This window comes from Coregonus clupeaformis, chromosome 20 (assembly GCF_020615455.1).
Source record: "Coregonus clupeaformis isolate EN_2021a chromosome 20, ASM2061545v1, whole genome shotgun sequence".
NCBI lineage: Eukaryota > Metazoa > Chordata > Actinopteri > Salmoniformes > Salmonidae > Coregonus > Coregonus clupeaformis.
Window position 1 is genome coordinate 3,902,955 of NC_059211.1, and position 17,754 is coordinate 3,920,708.

A 17,754-nucleotide genomic window follows, 5' to 3' on the forward strand; every position below is an offset into this window, starting at 1 on the left:
AGTGTGTGTGTGTCTACGTGTGTGTGTGTGTGTGTCTGTGTGTATCAACTCTTGACGTCCCTGTCCCTCTCCAGAGGTGGAACCAGAGCGTGGGTGTGGTCCAGGGGAACGGCCCCAGAAGAGAAGGTGTTTCTGGGAGTACCGCCAGGCTCACGCACGGGACTCTGGGAGACAGAAGAAGACGGGAGGGGAGGTCCGATGGTCCCTCTCTTGGAGCTCTAGCACCCTACCTAGTACCCTATACCGCAGAGAGGGTAAGCACCCTACCTAGTACCCTATACCGCAGAGAGGGTAAGCACCCTACCTAGTACCCTATACCGCAGAGAGGGTAAGCACCCTACCTAGTACCCTATACCGCAGAGAGGGTAAGCACCCTACCTAGTACCCTATACCGCAGAGAGGGTAAGCACCCTACCTAGTACCCTATACCGCAGAGAGGGTAAGCACCCTACCTAGTACCCTATACCGCAGAGAGGGTAAGCACCCTACCTAGTACCCTATACCGCAGAGAGGGTAAGCACCCTACCTAGTACCCTATACCGCAGAGAGGGTAAGCACCCTACCTAGTACCCTATACCGCAGAGAGGGTAAGCACCCTACCTAGTACCCTATACCGCAGAGAGGGTAAGCACCCTACCTAGTACCCTATACCGCAGAGAGGGTAAGCACCCTACCTAGTACCCTATACCGCAGAGAGGGTAAGCACCCTACCTAGTACCCTATACCGCAGAGAGGGTAAGCACCCTACCTAGTACCCTATACCGCAGAGAGGGTAAGCACCCTACCTAGTACCCTATACCGCAGAGAGGGTAAGCACCCTACCTAGTACCCTATACCGCAGAGAGGGTAAGCACCCTACCTAGTACCCTATACCGCAGAGAGGGTAAGCACCCTACCTAGTACCCTATACCGCAGAGAGGGTAAGCACCCTACCTAGTACCCTATACCGCAGAGAGGGTAAGCACCCTACCTAGTACCCTATACCGCAGAGAGGGTAAGCACCCTACCTAGTACCCTATACCGCAGAGAGGGTAAGCACCCTACCTAGTACCCTATACCGCAGAGAGGGTAAGCACCCTACCTAGTACCCTATACCGCAGAGAGGGTAAGCACCCTACCTAGTACCCTATACCGCAGAGAGGGTAAGCACCCTACCTAGTACCCTATACCGCAGAGAGGGTAAGCACCCTACCTAGTACCCTATACCGCAGAGAGGGTAAGCACCCTACCTAGTACCCTATACCGCAGAGAGGGTAAGCACCCTACCTAGTACCCTATACCGCAGAGAGGGTAAGCACCCTACCTAGTACCCTATACCGCAGAGAGGGTAAGCACCCTACCTAGTACCCTATACCGCAGAGAGGGTAAGCACCCTACCTAGTACCCTATACCGCAGAGAGGGTAAGCACCCTACCTAGTACCCTATACCGCAGAGAGGGTAAGCACCCTACCTAGTACCCTATACCGCAGAGAGGGTAAGCACCCTACCTAGTACCCTATACCGCAGAGAGGGTAAGCACCCTACCTAGTACCCTATACCGCAGAGAGGGTAAGCACCCTACCTAGTACCCTATACCGCAGAGAGGGTAAGCACCCTACCTAGTACCCTATACCGCAGAGAGGGTAAGCACCCTACCTAGTACCCTATACCGCAGAGAGGGTAAGCACCCTACCTAGTACCCTATACCGCAGAGAGGGTAAGCACCCTACCTAGTACCCTATACCGCAGAGAGGGTAAGCACCCTACCTAGTACCCTATACCGCAGAGAGGGTAAGCACCCTACCTAGTACCCTATACCGCAGAGAGGGTAAGCACCCTACCTAGTACCCTATACCGCAGAGAGGGTAAGCACACTAGCACCTAGTACCCTATACCGCAGAGAGGGTAAGCACACTAGCACCTAGTACCCTATACCGCAGAGAGGGTAAGCACACTACCTAGTACCCTATACCGCAGAGAGGGTAAGCACACTAGCACCTAGTACCCTATACCACAGAGAGGGTAAGCACACTAGCACCTAGTACCCTATACCGCAGAGAGGGTAAGCACCCTACCTAGTACCCTATACCACAGAGAGGGTAAGCACCCTACCTAGTACCCTATACCACAGAGAGGGTAAGCACCCTACCGAGTACCCTATACCGCAGAGAGGGTAAGCACACTAGCACCTAGTACCCTATACCACAGAGAGGGTAAGCACCCTACCTAGTACCCTATACCACAGAGAGGGTAAGCACCCTACCGAGTACCCTATACCGCAGAGAGGGTAAGCACACTAGCACCTAGTACCCTATACCACAGAGAGGGTAAGCACCCTACCTAGTACCCTATACCGCAGAGAGGGTAAGCACACTAGCACCTAGTACCCTATACCACAGAGAGGGTAAGCACACTAGCACCTAGTACCCTATACCACAGAGAGGGTAAGCACCCTAGCACCGAGTACCCTATACCGCAGAGAGGGTAAGCACACTAGCACCTAGTACCCTATACCACAGAGAGGGTAAGCACACTACCTAGTACCCTATACCACAGAGAGGGTAAGCACACTACCTAGTACCCTATACCACAGAGAGGGTAAGCACACTAGCACCTAGTACCCTATACCGCAGAGAGGGTAAGCACACTAGCACCTAGTACCCTATACCGCAGAGAGGGTAAGCACACTAGCACCTAGTACCCTATACCACAGAGAGGGTAAGCACACTAGCACCTAGTACCCTATACCACAGAGAGGGTAAGCACACTACCTAGTACCCTATACCGCAGAGAGGGTAAGCACACTAGCACCTAGTACCCTATACCGCAGAGAGGGTAAGCACACTAGCACCTAGTACCCTATACCACAGAGAGGGTAAGCACACTAGAACTACTTAGCACACTCCTTGTAAACTACCTAGTACAATACCTAGAGAGAGTAAGCACCCTACCTAGTGACTTCTTCCTCTGTGGTCATTATAATGAACTGATTCTGAGTGCCTAGTGCTGCACGGCTGATTTCTAACTCATCCCTCTCTCCTCAGGAAAGAAGGGAAGGCGTAAAGCACGGAAGACGGACGCCAGCGACCTGACCCCTAACCCCGTGAAGCTCACCAACATCGGAGAGCAGCTGCAGAAACTCAACGCCACCATAGACGGGATGGGCCCTGTTAACGACCTGCCTGTTGTGGCCAGGGCACGCTCACGCAAAGAGAAGAATAAACTAGCTTCCAGGTACAGAGGGATGGAGGGAGGGAGACAGAGAGGAAGAGGGGGGAGGAAGAGAACTCTGTTATGGCTGTATCTCTGTTATGGCTGTATCTCTGTTATGGCTGTATCTCTGTTATGGCTGTATCTCTGTTATGGCTGTATCTCTGTTATGGCTGTATCTCTGTTATGGCTGTATCTCTGTTATGGCTGTATCTCTGTATGGCTGTATCTCTGTTATGGCTGTATCTCTGTTATGGCTGTATCTCTGTTATGGCTGTATCTCTGTTATGGCTGTATCTCTGTTATGGCTGTATCTCTGTTATGGCTGTATCTCTGTTATGGCTGTATCTCTGTTATGGCTGTATCTCTGTTATGGCTGTATCTCTGTTATGGCTGTATCTCTGTTATGGCTGTATCTCTGTTATGGCTGTATCTCTGTTATGGCTGTATCTCTGTTATGGCTGTATCTCTGTTATGGCTGTATCTCTGTTATGGCTGTATCTCTGTTATGGCTGTATCTCTGTTATGGCTGTATCTCTGTTATGGCTGTATCTCTGTTATGGCTGTATCTCTGTTATGGCTGTATCTCTGTTATGGCTGTATCTCTGTTATGGCTGTATCTCTGTTATGGCTGTATCTCTGTTATGGCTGTATCTCTGTTATGGCTGTATCTCTGTTATGGCTGTATCTCTGTATGGCTGTATCTCTGTATGGCTGTATCTCTGTTATGGCTGTATCTCTGTTATGGCTGTATCTCTGTATGGCTGTATCTCTGTTATGGCTGTATCTCTGTATGGCTGTATCTCTGGATGGCTGTATCTCTGGATGGCTGTGTCTCTGTATAAATAATATGCCATTTAGCAGACGCTTTTATCCAAAGCGACTTTTTTCTTTTTTTGTGTATGGGTGGTCCCGGGGATCTCTGTATGGCTGTATCTCTGTATGGCTGTGTCTCTGTATCTCTGTATGGCTGTATCTCTGACTGTAACTGAAGTAACACAAGTGTTTAGTGTTTTAACTTCCATACAGGAAACACAATGGATGTGTCCCAAATGGCACCCTAGTTCCTATGTTGTGCATTATATAGGGAGTAGGCTGCCATTTGGGACGAAGACAATATCTTTGGTATTTCCTGTGTCAATACGTCTCTCTCTCTCTCGCTCTCTCTCTCTCTCTCTCTCTCTCTCTCTCTCTCTCGCTCTCTCTCTCTCTCTCGCTCTCTCTCGTATTGAAGGGAAAAGGGGGTCCTCTCTAAACATGATGGAGTGTAGGGGAGAGTTTCCTGACAGTACTTGTGTGTGTTCTCAGGGCCTGTCGGTTGAAGAAGAAAGCGCAGCACGAAGCCAACAAGATCAAGCTGTGGGGACTCAACCAGGAGTACGGTTAGTACCAACATGGCAACCCTAACCCTCGTCAGACCTGGCAACCCTCCTCTCCCTTTCCTTCCCCTATCCAAACCTGGCAACCAAGCCCTCCTCTACCTTTCCTTTCCTTCCCTTACCAAACCTGGCAACCAAGCCCTCCTCTCCGTTTCCTTCCCCTGGCCAAACCTGGGAACCAAGCCCTCCTCTCCCTTTCCTTTTCAACATAGACAAACCTTGTATAAAATATTTTGAATTTGTAGAATGTCAGATCTTCTACGTTATATCCACTATCAGGGAAACATAACAATATGCTGGGCAGCACCTCCTCTACATCTATTCATTTGGTCTCCATCCAGGGTTTTAACCAAGCCCAGCTTTGATATTTGTCACTGACTACTACCAATGTGCTGTCATGAGAATGAGCTATTGTTTCAATTCAGCCTAGGGTTAAACTAAAAAATAGACAATTCAAGCTTTGATTGATTTCAAATGTAATCTTCAAGTTAATCATTAATATTTTGGATTCACGTCTCCATCTCAACCAAAAACCTAAATTTAAGAATAGGACTAAATCAAATCAAACTTTAAATGCACATAAAGTTTGATTTAGTCATATTCTTAAACTTTGATTCAACATATAAATGATTCATGTGTAGACAAACTGGAATTAAAGCCAGACTCAGTCAGTGGCAAAAGATATACATCTCATTCAAAATCACTTTTGCAACAGCCTATTAACTTGTCGACAAGTTAACAAATTATATTTTGAATTCACGTCTCCAACTAAACTAAAAATAAAAGTTAAAGAATAGGATTAAGCCAGTTGCTCGGGTTAAACTATCCAAGCATTTGATATCCTTTAAATGTTGATATTTGGTTGTGTTATTACAATTCAATATTACTTTTATCCTCCCGAGTGGCGCAGTGGTCTAAGGCACTGCATCGCAGTGCTAGCTGTGCCACTAAAGATCCTGGTTCGAATCCAGGCTCTGTCGTAGCTGGCCACGACCGGGAGACCCATGGGGCGGCGCACAATTGGCCCAGCGTCGTCCAGGGTAGGGGAGGGAATGGCCGGCAGGGATGTAGCTCAGTTGGTAGAGCATGGCGTTTGCAACGCCAGGGTTGTGGGTTCGATTCCCACAGGGGGCCAGTATAAACAAATGATGTATGCACTCACTAACTGTAAGTCGCTCTGGATAAGAGCGTCTGCTAAATGACTTAAATGTAATGTAATATAGTAAATAGCCTAATGTTAAGGCTATCTTACAAACTAATGTAACAGTATTTATTCTACCTTAAAATGACTAACACATCCATGGTCACATTTTGAGGTTAGCCTACTGTACCTATAATTGTCTTCTTATGTAATCATAGAAAGCGTGCAGGTCTGTGGAGATCTTCACAATTGCTATAATAATCAGCACAGAATCTCAAACAGCATTGATCACTTGCACCATGTACTTGTAATGTAATCTCAACTGCAATCCAGGTCATTTGGTTGTGCTATTAGATGAAGCACAGTGATAACACATTAAGTTGTTGTATAAATACAAAATATCTGACATTGTATTCCCATTGGAATGTGGCTTTTAGATGGCTGAAAGCATAGTGATGACACTGGGATTTCAACAACTTCTGGCTGTCTTTTTGAGTGAGTAAATAAAGGTTGAAATCTCATTGATCAACGTCTCAACCAGGGGTGAAAGTAGAATTAATGTCTTCCTGGTACGGGACCTCCTATGTGTTCAAGCGCTCGTAAAACAATCCCTTCAAAGGGATCCTTTACTTGGCTTCCCATGCACCTTCATCCACTCGCAACATATTTCCAGCCTCCAAACAGTGGTGAATGGAAAGAGACATCTGTTACACAAAACACCACAAAGTGTAAGGACATTTGCTAATTGTCATTATGCCAGAATGTATGCGTCCACTGCTGTCCGCACACGTTTCTGCCACTCATCTCTGCCTTGGCAAAATGTCAGTGTTCTCGTGGAACCACATCGCATTTTGGAGTGTAGGCTATACCACCTGTTTTTAAGTCCATTCACTCATTTTTCATGCATCTTACATGCGGTAATGATAAATAATGGCGTAATATCCGACAGTTTTCTAGACATTTAGTTTGAATGATTGTGATAGGCTCATGTTTTACCGGTACGGCACACCCCCACTATTTATTTTGCCAGGACGCCGTACCGGACCGCCTTACTTTCACCCCTGGTCTCAACCAAATATTACCCACATTTGAAATGTTGACGAGTGGTGTGCCCAGTGGGAAGCTACAGATGTAGGATCTTAATTTGAGCCAGTTTGCTACAGTGGGAAAATAATCCTGCATCAACAGGAAATGTGAATTATTATGTGGATTATAATTAACGGACATTTCTTTGTAGGGGTTGATCAAAAATGGTTTACGGCAAATGAAGTCTGATATTTTAAAGTGGAAATTACAAGCTTTAGAAGCCTTTTTAAAGTACTATGGGACAGCACAGTTGGGGGAAATAGAAGAAAGATGCTCTTCCGCTCTGCTCCTCTCCTCTCTCAAAACAACACGCTCTGTGTATCAGGTAGAGCGTCACATTGAAGTGACGCTGATGGCAACACAACAGAACGCTTATAGTGGAGCTGAAGTGTAACCCTCCCCTCTCCTCATTCTCTCCCCTCCCCTCCCTCCGCTTTCCCTAGTTGGACCTCACCCTCCTTTCCCTCCCCAGATAAACCTAGCAACCCTACCCTCCCCCAATCCAAACCTGGCAACTCTAACCCTCCTTTCCCTCCCCAGATAAACCTAGCAACCCTACCCTCCCCCAATCCAAACCTGGCAACTCTAACCCTCCTTTCCCTCCCCAGATAAACCTAGCAACCCTACCCTCCCCCAATCCAAACCTGGCAACCTCCCCACCTCCCTCCCCCAGTCCCATCCAAACCTGGCAACCTCCCCACCTCACTCCCCCAGTCCCATCCAAACCTGGCAACCTTCTCCATCCTCTCCCCTAGTCAAATCTGTTGGAATCTTCCGGACAGCCCTTTTGTTGCTGGAATTCCAAACATTCCAGAAGGCGGGCCAGCATTCAGCTGCCTGAACGGGCGGGGGCTTGTGATTGGGCCTTAGTAACGGATGGAGGGATGGAGGGGGACTAACAGAGGTCTAGGAGCTGGAGGCTAGCCAGGAGTTTCACCTCATTCACTCCCTTCTCTTCCTCTCTCCCTCTCTCTTCACTTCCTCCCTCTCTCCCTTGCTCTCTCACTCACACTTTACTTTCCTTCTCTCTCACCCCCCACCCCCCCTCCCCACACACGCCCCTCTCTCTTCCTCCCATTCTCTCTGTGTATACAAGCCTCATGCTTCCATGTGTATGAGCGGTGGACTGGGGAGTTCACTTCAAAATGACTGGAGCTGGGACACCTGCCAACTGTGGAAAGCCTGACCTCGATTACTCTACAAAGTAATGGGTGTGTGTGTTTATGTGTGTGTGTCGGTGTGTGTCCGTGTTTAGTCTCCCCCAGAGAGCCTGTCCTTCGGAGGCATTAGAAGGAAATCTGGAGCGAAGGATGAAGGATGTGTGGGAAAAGAAAGAGAGGAGGGGAGGGGCTGTGTCCCCTACAGGGAAGGAGACACAGAGCATTATGGGAACTGTAGTACATCATTCCACATTATCCATCTTCTCGCTGCCTGCCAACTGAAGCCCATTCAATATAGAGCACTTTGATTTCATTATACTATGAACTGAATAGTATACTGCTACTTCAACAGATTTTGATGTTGTTTATCCCGTGTGTGTGTGTGTGTGTGTGTGTGTGTGTGTGTGTGTGTGGTGTGTGTGTGTGTATAGAGAACCTGTTGGGGGCGTTGCTGAGGATCAAGGAGGTGATTGGTCAGCGGGTGGAGCGAAGCGGAGAGGAGGTGGACAAAGATGAACGAGGGATGATCCAGAGACTGGAGGATATACTGAAAGAGTCCAGCGGTGAGAGAGGGAGGGAGAGAGGGGGATGACCCAGAGACTGGAGGATATACTGAAAGAGTCCAGCGGTGAGAGAGGGAGGGAGAGAGGGGGATGATCCAGAGACTGGAGGATATACTGAAAGAGTCCAGCGGTGAGAGAGGGAGGGAGAGAGGGGGATGATCCAGAGACTGGAGGATATACTGAAAGAGTCCAGCGGTGAGAGAGGGAGGGAGAGAGGGGGATGACAGAGACTGGAGGATATACTGAAAGAGTCCAGCGGTGAGAGAGGGAGGGAGAGAGGGGGGATGATCAGAGACTGGAGGATATACTGAAAGCGTCCAGCGGTGAGAGAGGGAGGGAGAGAGGGGGATGACCCAGAGACTGGAGGATATACTGAAAGAGTCCAGCGGTGAGAGAGGGAGGGAGAGAGGGGGATGACAGAGACTGGAGGATATACTGAAAGAGTCCAGCGGTGAGAGAGGGAGGGAGAGAGGGGGATGACCCAGAGACTGGAGGATATACTGAAAGAGTCCAGCGGTGAGAGAGGGAGGGAGAGAGGGGGATGACCCAGAGACTGGAGGATATACTGAAAGAGTCCAGCGGTGAGAGAGGGAGGGAGAGAGGGGGATGACAGAGACTGGAGGATATACTGAAAGAGTCCAGCGGTGAGAGAGGGAGGGAGAGAGGGGGATGACCCAGAGACTGGAGGATATACTGAAAGAGTCCAGCGGTGAGAGAGGGAGGGAGAGAGGGGGATGACCCAGAGACTGGAGGATATACTGAAAGAGTCCAGCGGTGAGAGAGGGAGGGAGAGAGGGGGATGACCCAGAGACTGGAGGATATACTGAAAGAGTCCAGCGGTGAGAGAGGGAGGGAGAGAGGGGGATGACAGAGACTGGAGGATATACTGAACGAGTCCAGCAGTGTGAGAGAGTGGGGGGGGGAATGGCCCTCCAAATTTGTTTCTAAGAATAATAATTTACATTTTAAAATGTTTTATAATTGGACATAAAAGACTGTAAAAACACTAGCAAATCAGCTCCAAATGATTTAAATTTTGGAAATCTGTTCCAAAGTATTCCCACACATAATAGAGAGATATATGTGAAATGTAAGCAAGGCTTGTGAAATGGTTATACTGGGGCGTCAGGTAGTTTAGTGGTTAAGAGTGTTGTGCCAGTAAGGTCGCTGGTTCTAATCCCCGAGCCGACTAGGTGACAAATCTGTCGATGTGCCCTTGAGCAAGGCACTTAACCCTAATTGCTCCTGTAAGTCACTCTGGATAAGAGCGTCTGCTAAATGACTAAAATGTAAATGTAAATATATGTTTGGGCTTCTTGTGGTCAATTTGCAGTCTACTAATTATTTGTAATTATGTTCCGGCCCCCTGACCATCCGCCCAAGAAAAATAGGCCCGCGGCTGAATCTAGTTGATGATCCCTGTACTAAAGGATCCAGCGGTGAGAGATGGATGGAGGGAGGAGACGGAGGGAGGAGACGGAGGGAGGGGACGGAGGGGAAAAGAAGGGAGAGAGGAAGAAAGCAACACAGATTAGAAGCATAAAGACAGAGAGTTCAACAGGGGGAAAAGACATGTCTCTCTCTCTATCGCTTTTCTTTCTCTTCTTCTGTATCTACAGTGTCTCTCTATTCTAATATCTCCATCTGTGTGTTCTCAGGTCCTCTAGTGGCTGGACGGACCAAAGAGTTTGTCCAGAGGATCCTGGAGGTGAGTGGAGGGGGACTGACCAAGGCTGGGGCCGGGGGCAAAGACACACAGACCCCCCCTGGACCGGGAGAGGAGACGGCTGCCTAATGGACCGCCCATCACCCCTGACCCCCCCTGGACCAGGAGAGGAGACGGCTGCCTAATGGACCGCCCATCACCCCTGACCCCCCCTGGACCAGGAGAGGAGACGGCTGCCTAATGGACCGCCCATCACCCCTGACCCCCCCTGGACCAGGAGAGGAGACGGCTGCCTAATGGACCGCCCATCACCCCTGACCCCCCCTGGACCAGGAGAGGAGACGGCTGCCTAATGGACCGCCCATCACCCCTGACCCCCCGGACCAGGAGAGGAGACGGCTGCCTAATGGACCGCCCATCACCCCTGACCCCGCCTGGACCAGGAGAGGAGACGGCTGCCTAATGGACCGCCCATCACCCCTGACCCCCCTGGACCAGGAGAGGAGACGGCTGCCTAATGGACCGCCCATCACCCCTGACCCCCCTGGACCAGGAGAGGAGACGGCTGCCTAATGGACCGCCCATCACCCCTGACCCCGCCTGGACCAGGAGAGGAGACGGCTGCCTAATGGACCGCCCATCACCCCTGACCCCCCCTGGACCAGGAGAGGAGACGGCTGCCTAATGGACCGCCCATCACCCCTGACCCCCCCTGGACCAGGAGAGGAGACGGCTGCCTAACACACCCCTGACCCCCCCTCCACCACCACCTCGCCTCCGACACCCCTCGGACACAGCCACCCACTCCTACCGTCCCCCACTACACTCTGTCACCTGGAGAACAGGTGGCTGGAGAAAGGGATGGAGAGGGATGGAGAAAGAGAGGGAGAGGAGATGGAGGAGGTGGGGGTTACAGCTCAACAGAGACTGAGGTTTGAGTTCAACCCTCCCCTCTGTTTGAGCTCTGTTTCGTTCTGTCTCTTCAGCAGCGATCTGTAACACACTCTCTTCTTACCTTCGGCTAATCACCAACACAGGCTAGCTGCTGACGACATGTGTGAGTCAGCTGATCTATGGCTGTGTGTGTGTGTGTGTGTGTGTGTGTGTGTGTGTGTAGTATGAATGTGTGTGTGGTTGGTTTAATCTCTCCGTTCTTCAGTGTACTGTATTAGTATCCCATTGTGCCTATATGAATAGACATTGCACTGTTTGTAGATGATAGAGTAGTTGGCAGGGGGTTGGCATGAGGGTAGGGTAGGGTATGGTAAGGGGTATTTGAGGATAGGAAGAGAAGGGGGGGGGTCATGTTCAGTAGGCCACAACGTTCCTGGAAGGTTCAGATAGAAATAGACTGTAATGGAACAGACATGCATCTCTGACATCTAGAGTAAGGAGTCATGTCTGCTCTATTCATGGCATTGCTATCTGCAACGTTTAGCAGGCTTGTTTGCACCCTCCTGGAATCGACCCTGCTAGTAAAGATCAGTGGGAGGAGACTCTTGTGACCAGCGAGCGACGTAATTGGTGCTTGCCACAGGGCATAAATGAGCACTTTGATTCGTAGCTGTATCCTGTCTATTTCCCTTTGACAAACACCTGGGTCCTGTTCATCAGGCACCAAAAGGAAAAAAAGACAGAAACAGGGAGGATTACCTGGACTTCTCCAATAAGAAACGCAAATGTTTGTCTTTCCATTGCAAAACGTCTTAAAACGTTTTCTGTTACGTGGCCTAATGAACATGACCCTGAAATGCAAGTTCCTTCTCTCAGAAAGACCAGAGAACAGAGGATGAACTGTGATAACACCAAACACCAGAGCAACTGTAGCAGCTAAGACTTGCAGAGCTTTCGTCACAGAATTAGAAGGAAGAAAAATAAACTTGAAAAAAAGTAGCTATTAAATGCACCTTAAATCCAACCGACCAAAGATGACATGAAAAGCTGAAATTTCAAAGAACTGGAATGAAAGCTGAAGTGATCAGCTCTTACCCAACCCTCTCTCCTACTACTACTGCCATTATCCAATCATTGTATCATCAATCTGAAGATGAAGTTGAATTGATTAACAAAAAAACGTTGATCGTTTTAATGTTTACCCTCACACATTCTTTATGAAAAGGATGCCTTTTGTTACCTGTATTATTGCCTGAAAGGTCGATTTGATACATCAATCAGACATTCATTAAATCACTGTTAATATTCAATCTGAGAGGATTGTTGGGTAAGGCTAGCGTATACAGGACATGCCCATAGAGATGAATAGAGGGCGCACTTCCTATAAAGTTAGGTGTTCTCTCTTTCCCGTCTCTATGGAAGTGACTGAAAGCTCCTATCGGTCTGCCTTTAGCTCTACAGCATAACGCTGTCTGGGTGTTTGTGTTCAATGTTAACAGAAAACAAAAAGGGACGTGTCTGTCCTCGATGCCTTCTCCACGCCTTCTGCTTCGTCTGACTCCTAATGTGAACCTGTAGCGCACCTTCCTTTCTGAAAGGCAACAAGAGTCAACAGCTATTGTGGTGGAGCGTTTTTTGTTAAGTTTGTCGATAAAGTTATTTGTGTTTTGTTTATTCACAAAGCCATGTTCCCACAAAGTGGGGATGGTCTTTTAGCGACTAGCGAGTGTCTGAGTTCTGCTCTGTTCTGCCCATAGAGTTAGAAAGAGGGCCCATCTTTTTTTTCTAGAGCCCTCTTTTTAACTCTATGGTGCTGCCTTTCTTGGCCAAGCCAAAGGTGGTCTTGTGGCAGAAGTCTGACGCGATGCAGACCAGAGTACGTCGTGTTTTAAAGGCCAGTGAGTGTCGTTGGTCACGCCAGTCACACAACCTATTTTCACTGCGGTGGGTACAACCAAACACCTTCTAAAGAGTAATATATCTGTACCTTTTTTAAATGATTATTGATTGAGAGCCTATTTGTTGTATTTGGTCATGGTTTTTCAGCAACAGAAACTGTTGTTGTCTGGGTCTGTATAGGGTGAATATGGTTTCTGGTTCAGTATACTATAGTATACGGTGCTCTGGTGAAATGCAACTTCTCACCTGAGCAACAGCATGGCAGAACATTCTGCTAACGTTAAAAGGGCAATGTTGTGTTAACCTAGAAAGAGCAATGTTGTTTTAAAGTAGAAAGAGCAACTTTGTTAATGTTGAAAGAGCAATGTTGTGCTAATGTAGAAAGAGCAATGTTGTATTAACCTTGAAAGAGTAACGTTGTGTTAACCTTTTTAAGAGCAATATTGTGCTAAAGTTGAAACATTGTGTTAAAGGTCCAATGCAGATGTTTTTATCTTTAATATTAAATAATTTCAGGGTAAAAATTAAGTACCTTAATATGATTGTTTTCAGTTAAAATTGTCAAAAATTATAGCTTCTTAGCAAAGAGCAATTTACGGACTGTCTGGGAGGGGTCTGAGTGGGGAGGGGAAAACTGAAAACTAGCTGTCATTGGCAGAGAGGTTTGGAACTCTCTTTATTATTGGTCTGTTAACTAATTTGCCGCATGGTGATGTCACCAGGCAAGCCAAAACTCCATCCCACCAAAACAGGCTGAAATTTCAGGTGGTCTTTTCAAACAGCTCTTACACTAAAAGGCCATTATCATAATTTTCACAATTTCGACATATTATTCAGTGGAAATATATATAAAACACAAGAAAATCACATTTTTGACTGCACTGGGCCTTTAACGTTGAAAGGGCAATGTTGTGTTTGATGTGCCTACTAGAGCTATAAGCCACGATGACCTACAGTACAGTACAGTATGCCTGAACAGAAACAACCAAGCAATGAGCATACCCACTGGGCACACACTGGTTGGTTCAATGTTGTTTCCACTTCATTTCAATTAAGCATGGTTGAACCAACATGGAATAAATGTTGAATTGACGTCTGTGCACAGTGGGTATTTACCTATCGAGGTACACAGTCAAAGCAACCAAACAAGACAATAAAGAAATGTAAACATGCATTAAATGAATTAAAGGCAGGCCCATTTCAGAGGCGGGAGTGACGGATAGATCACCATGGCGATGTTAAGCAATACTGTTCTGTTTTTTCAAAGAGAACCAACCTTGAGAAACCCGGGCTGCGTTCCAGAGCCAATGTTCCATAAAAATGTTCCATTCTCACCTATGGAAATTCCATCCTGTAGAACGCCCCACCAGCGTGTTAAAGAGTCATTTACCTTCTGCGATTTGGTGCTCAGGTGCACCGGCTGCTGCTGTGGTGATGGTCCTCAAAGCTGAGGTGTGAAGATACTTAGAAACCCCAAGGTGCTGTTTCAATACTTTTAAAAGGCATCCTTCTTCTTTTCCTTGACGTTATCACTAACATGATTTTCAAGGAGGAGAGGAAGGAAGGAATGAAGCATTTTAAAAGTTCAAACAGCAAGAGGACAGAGGATGGTTATTACACAGTACATATCTTTACCATATGCAAAATATAATACAAAAGATTGTACATTTAAAAAAGCGAAAAACTCCTATCAGGCTTCACTGTGGAACGTTTTCGTGTACCGTTGGTACTCCTGAATGCAGCCCTGAGCACTAAGAGAACACGATGCCAAAGACAGATGGCGGCTGGATTAAAAGAAGACACACTGACTGGCGAGGACAAACAAATGGACAGTCAGGTCTGACATTACGTTGGGACACTGTCCTTTTACTAGGGGACAGACCTCTTCCAAACCGCCCAAAACAACACAACACACGATGCTCTCTGAATGGGTTTTTTTGTTTTGTTACTCATATTGTATATCATGATGATAACTCACAAACACACGTTGGGATTTGGGCTCAGAACGGCTAGTATGATAATAATCATCTCTTTTAGGGGTAAATAGTAACTTCCACATAAATTACACTTTCCCATTGATTTGAGTGGAAGTGAAGAAGTTAGGACTTAGGCTGTGTTCCAAATGTCCATACTAGCATAGTACTGTACCATGTGCTATGGAGCAATGTAGTGGGCGGATATTGTGTTGTGTACCAAGAGGGCAAAACCTGGTTGAAATAATAACATCATTACAACTAGTTTATTACCAGAACTAGTTGTAATCTGGTCCTGATAAAGTCATTTCTATCATGTCCTTTGAGCTGGGTAGTATTGACATTGGAATGCAAGCCTTGGTTGATTACCTCTCTCTATGTTGGTAAAATGGTGGAGAGCGAGTGGTACTGTACTGTACTGTGGTTATACATTTCTCTCTCAGGCTGAGGCTTCTCTTCGACACACACACACACACACACACACACCGTGCCAGAAGTCACACGATCTCTTCTCTGGCAGGAGCACTAGCCTACTTCACTTCACATGCCCTCCTGCTGCTTTCTGCAACAACAACAACAACTGTAGAAATAACCGGCAACTGTAACAAACCCACAAACGGTTGTTTTTTCCCTACTTAGGCCTACACTAAATGTATTAGTTTTTTTCTTTCTGTTCATGTACCCGTTTCATGGGTTGTGTTTTGGTTGTGTTTAGGGTTAACTGATGGAACGGGAGTGGCGTCGAGGTCTTGGCATGGACGATGTATCTCTCTCACTGTCTCCCTCTCTCTCTCTCTCTCTACGCTCGGCTAGCATTCCTCCCACTCACTCTGCTTCTCAGAACACTGATGTTTATGTTTTACCTTGAATAGAGAGGAGGCGCCAGGGGAAATTAGTCGAGTCAGATCTCCACCTTCAGCCCGATTGGCCACCTGGCATACAGTAGATGGGGGAAACAAGAAGCAAGCCATCTGGCCGATCACAGATTGGGTGCATCCGAACTGACTCCATGTTCAATATATAGTGCACTACTTTTCACCAGGACTCGGCCCATAGGGCTCTGGTTAAAAGTAGTCCACTATATAGGGAATAGGGTGCCATTTCAGACACAGGCATTTACCCAGCTCCCTGGTCTAACACAGCCTCACACTGGAAGGGGAAACTAAACAGGTCGGCTCTCTGACATACTTTTCAGATTGGGAATCATCGTTGCCACAGAAAGGGAGAGCTAGCCGATCCCAGAGACAGATCCTTCCTGATAATACAGCCTTTAGAAATCCAGAGTTCTAGAATGCCTTTGAGCACTCGACAACAAGGGCTGAATCCAGTTTGAACGGTCAAACAAACGGTTCAACAACGAGTTTGAGCACTGTATTACTTATTACACATTTGTAGGATGCATTTTTCCGGCCATATTTCTAGGCCTATACTGTAGTATGTTATAACGAGGTATTGTTGCTACTTTTTCCATGTTCATACCAGGAAGAACGGACACTACCTGGTGTTCTAATCTAGCTGGTCTTTTGTAGTTGGAGAACACTATTCTCTGCATTCATTGTCTGAAATGGTTGAAACTGAGGAAGGAGGTGAATTCCCCCTCAGCTTAATCTGTGTGTGTGTGTGTGTGAGATGAAGAAGGCCTGTGTGTGCTTTGTGTTTAAAGCCTGAATGGGCTCGGATGTAAGACGACCCTAGTGGGGCTACAGTGACCCCTCTGTGACTGTTCCTGAACTGCAGACTCTCACACACACACTGCAGACTCTCACACACACACACTGCAGACTCACACATTTCCCTCCCAGAGACTGGAGGCCCTCTCCTGTTTCAAAGGAGACGCGATGCGCTGCCGAGACAGAAGAGACAGAGAGCTCTGAGACTCCTGGGTTTGTTACCCTAAAACCTAGTCAGGACTGTCACAGACAGACAGACAGACATAGGAAGACAAATGATACCCAAACCAATGATTTTCTAACAGCGAAGTAAGAAGAGGAATGGACTTTCTATCTAGAACACAGATTCTAGAACACGAGGAGCTCTTTTGGATTACAAACGGGATACATTCCAGAACGCCGTGTCATCATGTCATGTACAGCACCCCCCATATCCCTCCACAACTCCTCTAACCCCCACCCTCTGTTTTCAATAACCTACAAGAATTATCACAATAGTACAATAAACGCTTTGGATTGGCAAAATACATCATGAAATGAAAGAAAAAAACGTTAAAAAGCAGCAAGAAAAAAAATACAAAGTGCCGTACAAATAGAAGCCTAATATTTTTGTTTTGTGTTTTGTGTGAGCGTACTGTACACCATTATAATGTATATTTTAATATTTATATGCAGCTGTTGTATTAAAGTATATTTTTAAGAAAACACGTTGGTAAGGGTGCTCTTTTTGTTTCCCTAGATAAGAATTTTGGTTTGGACAGTGTCCGAATATTCTTAGAAGCTTCCCCTCCTTGTTTCCCCTCCTTGTTTCCCCTCCTTGTTTCCTCTCCTCGTTTCCCCTCCTTGTTTCCCCTCCTTGTTTCCTCTCCTTGTTTCCCATCCTTGTTTTCTCTCCTTGTTTCCTCTCCTTGTTTTTCCTCGTTTCCTCTCCTTGTTTCCTCTCCTTGTTTCCCCTCCTTGTTTCCCCTCCTTGTTTCCCCTCCTTGTTTCCCCTCCTGGTTTCCTCTCCTGGTTTCCCCTCCTTGTTTCCCCTCCTTGTTTCCCCTCCTTGTTTCCTCTCCTTGTTTCCCCTCCTTGTTTCCTCTCCTGGTTTCCCATCCTTGTTTCCTATCCTTGTTTCCTCTTCTTGTTTT

General features: G+C 47.2%; 1 protein-coding gene across 1 annotated transcript in view; it reads left to right on the plus strand.

Annotated features, from left to right (window-relative positions):
* LOC121532565 (CREB3 regulatory factor) overlaps positions 1-13,597 on the plus strand; it is a 28,452-nt gene extending 14,855 nt beyond the window's left edge. Inside the window, exons 5-9 of the mRNA XM_045205741.1 lie at positions 75-254; positions 3,025-3,214; positions 4,499-4,572; positions 8,388-8,519; positions 10,178-13,597. Of these exons, the coding sequence (XP_045061676.1) occupies positions 75-254; positions 3,025-3,214; positions 4,499-4,572; positions 8,388-8,519; positions 10,178-10,314 (713 nt within the window). The 3' untranslated portion in view covers positions 10,315-13,597. The remainder of the gene's footprint in view (positions 1-74; positions 255-3,024; positions 3,215-4,498; positions 4,573-8,387; positions 8,520-10,177) is intronic.
* Positions 13,598-17,754: the final 4,157 nt, after the last annotated feature.